The 6,853-nt window shown below is 44.8% G+C and overlaps 1 protein-coding gene across 1 annotated transcript; it reads right to left on the reverse strand.

Moving 5' to 3' along the window:
• Positions 1-327: 327 nt before the first annotated feature.
• LOC123183007 (uncharacterized) lies at positions 328-1,262 on the reverse strand. The gene is made up of 3 exons (XM_044595731.1): positions 1,006-1,262; positions 774-934; positions 328-668 (listed from the first exon to the last, which is right to left on the reverse strand). Exons 1-3 carry the CDS (start codon positions 1,186-1,188, stop codon positions 542-544), a joined length of 471 nt encoding a protein of 156 aa, XP_044451666.1. The 5' UTR covers positions 1,189-1,262; the 3' UTR covers positions 328-541.
• Positions 1,263-6,853: the final 5,591 nt, after the last annotated feature.

The raw sequence follows: 6,853 nt of genomic DNA on the forward strand, positions 1-6,853 counted from the left end.
CGTTTTTAAGACGGAAGAGATGATATATATATAGTAGATAACCAGCTCCCATTTCTACAAGATCGATTTTTTTTCCATGTCAAACACAAGATCGATTTCTACAAGATCGATAGAGCCACTGAATAACAACTAATATCAACTCTAGTGCACCATTAAGTCTGTCAGGCATGCACAAATTAAGCATTGAAAGTAGGAGGAAAGCAGTCAACAAGCCAAAACAGGACCTGAAACAGCTAATTAATCATACTAGCTAGATCATATAGGAAAAACAGTCAACAAGCCAAATCAGGACCTGCAACAGCGCCAATATATATCATACTAGGTAGATCATATATGAATTAGTTGGACTGCCCAAAATCGTGAGATCACCACATAATTAAGCTGGCATAAGGTCGAAATAGCTAGCACAAAACAGGTACGACTACGATAGTGCTCAGCTCACAACATAATTAAGCTGGCATAAGGTCCAATACTTTGAGACATAAATCACTGTCCGCACATTGTCCAAAGTTTTTGATACTAGGTCTCGGGTGATGAATCACTAAGCGACTGTCTTGTTGTCCTTGTCGTGACAGCACCAGTAAACGAGCGGGAAGGAAGCCATGGAAAAAAGTGAGAACTTGAAGTCGAGGCAGGCTTCAAATCTTCTAATCCTTTGACAGTATAACCTGTGTGGATATCGAGTAGATTGATTCTAAGCTTGTCATCACATCTAGTGAGCAAGGTTGAAAGAGAGATGGCGTGGGTTTAAGATAATACTAGTATATACCGACCAGGTAGGGTCGTTGGGTTTCGCCTCGACAAATTTGGAAGCCTGGACCAGTCTGAATCTACCATAGTCGTCGAGCTTCATCAGGCGATGCTGCGCTGCCAGGACCTCGTACCTCCCTTCCACGCCCTTGTGTGAACGGATAAGAGCCAGGCGTATCCCGAACTGCAAGAAATGGGCTAACCAATCGGAACTCCAACGGAATCGAATTAGAGCAAGGCAAGGAACCCACGCACCTCCGGTCGGACGAGAAGCCTGGGCGTGGGCAGTTGACACCCCTTGCCCGCCGCCGCCGCCGCCTGCCTGTGGAAGAAGGGCAGGCCCCGCTCCTTGGCCGCCGCCGCCGCCGCCGCCGCCTGCCGCCGCCCCTTGGCCGCCGCCCTGGAGCGCTGGATCGCGGCGCCGACACGTAGCGGCATGGTCTCCCGCTTCCTCGCCTCCAAGATCAGTCCTAGGGTTAGTCGCCCCGCCCCGCCGCGCCGCGCCTCGGCTCGCCGCCCCGCTTTTGATCTCACACCCTCTTTTTTTTTTTTTTGTTGAAACGGATACGCTCCTCTCCCTGTATATATATATATATATAGGCACGTCCCTGGGCCTCTGGCCGTAATCGGGCCGAGTCGGGCTGGGGCCATTGAAAAAAGGCACGATCCGATTTTTCACTCGTCCCCTCAAAAAAAAAGAAACCCTCCGTCCAGAAATACTTGTCGTAGAAATGAATACAAATGGATTTATCTGAAACTAAAATACATCTAAATACATTCATTTCTCGGACTAATATTTCCGGACCAAGGGAGTACCTTTCTACACCCAGAAGCAAATGCTTCTGATGTGAATAGTAAAATAAAAAAAATAAAAAAACATTCAAAAAATTCTAATTTTTTGTGTGACTTACTTTGACAAATGTTTATTATGCATGCAAAAATTCACCACGAAATCACATTGGTGGAGGTCATGCCAGAAAAAAAACCCAGAGCTCCAACATGCTTTTGTAAGTAACATTTTTAGGGCATTGATCTTTTTTATCACGCCTTTTACCAATGTGATTTTGCGATGAAATTTTGCATGCACAATAAACATTTGTCAAACTATACCACAACAAAAAGTTGGAACTTTTTATTTTACTGTCTCTACATCCGCTCGACTTGTGCTTTACAAAGCGTCGATGCGGCTGCCGGCTCACTGCTATATTGTTGCGTTGGATTAGCAGAAACGTACACACGCTCAAAAAAAGAAAAAAAAGCAAACGCATACACTGTAAGATTCAGTTTGAACAATACATGAAATGTTTCGGTCGGCAAAGACCATGAAGACACAGGGCAGAAATCACATATTTGATCTCAGGGCGAAATCAAATTACAAAATGACCTGCTCTCGAAATTTTTTCACTCTGCTGATCCTTTCGTGTGGCGCCCGACAGCTAGACGCCACACACCACTATGCAGCACCTCTGCCTTAGGCGTCGCACCTCCTGCCAGCGTGGCAGCCCTGGTCCAGTTGCGGCCCCACAGGCAGCACTGCAGCGCCTAAGGGATAGGCGTCACACTATGTAAAGTGCAGGGTCTATCGCTTGGGCGCTGCACATTGACTTAAGCCGCATCGGGTCAGCCCCTCCCAGCAGTTCTTCCCCCTCTGAGCAGTTGCTCTGTTTACAGAGAGCGGCGGCAGCGGCGCTCCCTTCGGACCCCCCCCCACACCCCTCTCAGATCTGAAGTTTTGAGGCCCGGATTCGATCTCCGATCCCTCCTACTAGGTAAACTCCTCCGTTCCCTTTCTTTTCCTCCGTAAATGCGTTGCAATTTTAGGGATTTGCCCAAGATTAGGTGGAACCTTTGATTTGCTTGGTTTGGATCTTTGTTTGCCCAAGATTAGGTGGAACCTTTGACCCCCCCCCCCCGCCCACACTATATGATTCTTCTTAGTGAAACCTAGATTGTAATTTTTTTTAGATATATATGAGATGCCTAGTTTTGTAGATAATTATGAGATGTTGAGTGTTGTAGCTATATGTGAGATGTTGAATTTTTTTAGATATATATTAAATGTTGAGTTTATTTGAAATATGAGATGTTGATTTACTTGAACACATATGACATACTAGATATATATGAGAATTTACAATCATTTATTCATTGTGTGAGAAGGAGATGTTGAGATTCTTGTAGATGAATACATATGAGATGTTTAGATGAACACATATGAAATGTTGAGTGTTTACCGGTATTTGAGATGAACTCATACATGTTTATTGTTTGAAATTTGTAAGGATGGTTTGGCTTCTCGACGATGTCTACGACACGAAACACTGGGCCTACATGATGCGCGAGAAGGAGATGGTAATAACGAGTAATCTAAATATTTTGCAAATTTGCCTTAAGTTGAAATTTACATGCCCTAAGATTTGTCATTACTTGTTTTTTGCAGAAGCTTGAACCTTTGAAGATTCGGTATCACGGGGTCCCTAGTCCTGCCATGCCTTACGATGAGCGGTACACACCGTACATCAAGCAGGCAGGACTACTCCCGTGGATTCAGTTGGTCAGCCGGTCCACGCCGAATCTGAACGCTCCACTGGTGTCCGCTCTTGCTGATCGGTGGAGGCCGGAGACGCATAGTTTCCATCTTCAGACTGGGGAGATGACCGTGACGCTCGAGGATGTCTCGTTGATCACCGGTCTTGCTATCGACGGGAGGCCTCTCTGTATGAGCATCGATTCTGATGGGTGACGCAAGCAGATGATTGCTCTTATCGGTATGGCTCCTACCGAGGCTGAGGCTGATGTAGAGGAGGGAGAAGAGAAGAAGAAGAGGGAAAGGAAAGCAACCGGAGCTGCTTTTACGTGGATTCAAAATCACTTTGCGACGTGCCCTCCGGATGCCACTGATGATGTGATCCAGACACATGCTCGTGTCTACATGTGGTATGTTGTGTCGAGGACTTTGTTTCCTGACTCCACTGGCAAGAACGCTCCATGGATGTGGCTGAAGGCGTTGACCGTCTTCGATAGCAAATGAAGTTGGGGTTCAGCTACTCTTGCCTACTTGTACAGACAGGTAGTTGGTCTGTTTTGTGATCAACTCATTCTTCATTAGCAATGCAAGCCTGCTGTTAAGTTAACATTGTTTTTCTTTCATATGCAGCTGGACGATGCGTGTTTGCGGATCACAGATAGTGCAGGCATTGGTGGTAATATGCTTTTACTTTCTGTATGGAGCTGGGAGCGTCTGCCTGTTGGACGCCCGAAGAGCGTCAGGTTTAATCCTTGGTATCAAGATGAAGATGAAGAATTACGGCGCCCCACTTGGGCTTACAAGTGGGATGTGGTTTCCGAGATGACGAACGATGTCAATCTCATGTACCAGAAGTACGTTGCCGAGTTGAACACGATTACGCCTGAGCAGGTAACGAGGTCATTACTTCAGTCATTTCTCATGTTTGCCTGAAAACAAGTCACCAATTTTGCATTGTTGCCCTATTTCATAGGTGGAATGGCAGCCATATGGCGCCGATGATAGACTTGGGTACACCCCAGAGTTTACCATCAACCCGATGTGCTTGCGGGATAGGGATCTCTGGCTTATGCGGTGCCCACTGATATGCAACTCACTACAAGAAATATGTCAACTTGTGACCACCACTATTGGTCACTAAAAGGTCACAAATTTCCATTTACGACCTTTTTGTGACCAAAAACAGAAGGTCAAAAGCTGGCGGTCGTAAACTGACTATAGCGACCTTTAACAAAAGGTCGTTGATCCTATGACCTTCTGTTTTGGTCGCTAGCTCTCTCCCCAGGCCATGTCGGATCCGACGTGGCAATCTGACGTGGCAAAATTGCGACGAATTGAAAAGGTCATTGGTTAAAATCAGCCCGGTCCAATTGGGGGTTTTACATGGGCCGAGCCCATTAATTCAGCCTATTTGTGTTTTTTCCATCAATTTTTTGTTGGGTTCATGGGCCTGGCCCATTTTATTTTCTAGGACGTAGCCTTCTATAATTCATTTCTTTTTGGGGCCTCAGCCCTTTTTCAATCCAGTCTATTTTGGGCCTCCACAACATGCATTTAGAAGTTTGACATCACAAGGACAGATGGCTATTCCAGCTTACATCTCAGCATGTACGTATGTATCCAAACCAGTTCATTTCTTTCAACACAAAGGATTCTTTCAACAGCCACAACAGTAAACAGTAGATACATTCAACAGAGACTGAATTAACATAGAAATGAAGCAACAAAGGGCAGACCGAGTACAGGAACTACAGCTACCATTTCTATTTCTACACGCTTGCAAGAGAGGGAGGGACTACCAAGGAGCTAAACTAACAGCGGCCGAGCTAAACTAACAGCGATCATCCATCATCAATCAGTGACAGTAGCAATGAGTGGCAGCGGCGACGTTCGAGAGAGCCCCTCCCCCTGCTGCTGCTTGGTGTGCCTGCTACTGCTTGGTGTGCTGCATCACTAGTCACCCTGCACAGCAAGAATTTTAGCTTTACATAAGGTTTACAAGAACAGGACCCTGATACATGAGATTGACATTCACAAGCTATTTGCATTTATATTTAGAACTGGGTCACACCATTTACATTACTAGTTATGTATTGACATACTTATCTAAAAGAACATATGTAGAAACATATGAATTTTATTTCTGAATACCATTACAGAAGTACTAAAAAAGAAGAGCTCATTACACAAGAATCCAGGAAGAACCCATCAATTCTGCGCCAGAGCGAGAGATGTGCAGGCAGATCAAATAGTAGATTCAAGCAAGAAGGATGTACTACCTGAAATGGGAAATGAGGAGGCCGATCCGACGAGTCCCACCCAAGCTGTGGAAGGAGCAGCGGCAGCGGCTGCAGAAGGACTCGACGGACCAGACGCCATCGTGGACCTGGTAGGTGACGATGACGTGGTAGTGGTGGAAGCCGCTGCCGAGGCCGACTGCGCCTGCGGCGTCCTTGTCGTCCTCCAAGGTGATGACGACGGCCGGGTCGGCGTTGAGCCGGTGGTCGTGGTTCTGATAAAAACTACAGGAAACTTGATTACTTCTCAATACTGTGCAGTCACAGTTTCAGAAAACCTGTCTATGTATATACAAACTTGAAAGATTAACCCTGCAAAGGTTCAGTGGATCCAAATAAATATGCACATCAGAAAACTAGAGGAACAGACCATCAACACGTATATACCTAGTCAATAAAATATGCATGCAAAGTCGTACTGATGTATACATGCTCTCACATCAGAATTCAGAAACATCAGAGTCTCGCTGCATCTCAAAATCAAGCTGATCTAACATGTAGGCACTGATTAACAGATCCAATAATACTAATGCAATTGTAATCATACGGCAGAACAGATCGTTCAACATTTCCAGTGAAAGCATTGTACGTAGCAAAACAAACTGAAACCCAATAAGACACTATTATAGTACAGGACGACGGCGTCTATTGCCCATCTGGAAAACAAGGTGACATAGTGCAGGTTCAAAAGTTTCCTATCAATCATGATATGTTTGTACAATGGTTGGTGTATGCTGAGCTCGGCACTGTATGATGTATAACAGATGTTGTATAATAGAGAAGAACGGCAAAAAAAATTGGTGGCATTGAGCTGTTGATAGAAGAATGCAAAAAAGCTACTCAGTTGCTAGCAAGATGAATCAACAAGAACTATGAAGGTCGGAGTCTAGAAAGGTATTCCCAATTACAAATAGACTACGACAGCAGTTAAGCTATGCATCATTCTTGGCGCTGGATCTCATCCCTGTCATTTTTAGCAATCACTGCACGTGGAAGAAGTAAAGCATGTCAGTTGTACTGATTTTCAAACACACAAAAATGAAGGAGCAAAAGGCAGCCAAAATGTAACTGCAGGGCCCTCTTAACACATAATGCTTGTGCCTAATCTGTTAATCAGCTTCTGCATGATCAAGGAGATTTTACTACTCCCTCCGTCCCATAATATAAGAAATTGCTTGCACATAATGCTTGGAGATTTATAGTGGATTAATACATTTGTCTAGTTTAGTGGAGTCCTTAAACAAGAAATGACATTTTATCAATGTTGAACAAGCAACTC

This window comes from Triticum aestivum, chromosome 1A (genome assembly GCF_018294505.1).
Source record: "Triticum aestivum cultivar Chinese Spring chromosome 1A, IWGSC CS RefSeq v2.1, whole genome shotgun sequence".
Classification (NCBI taxonomy): Eukaryota; Viridiplantae; Streptophyta; class Magnoliopsida; order Poales; family Poaceae; genus Triticum; species Triticum aestivum.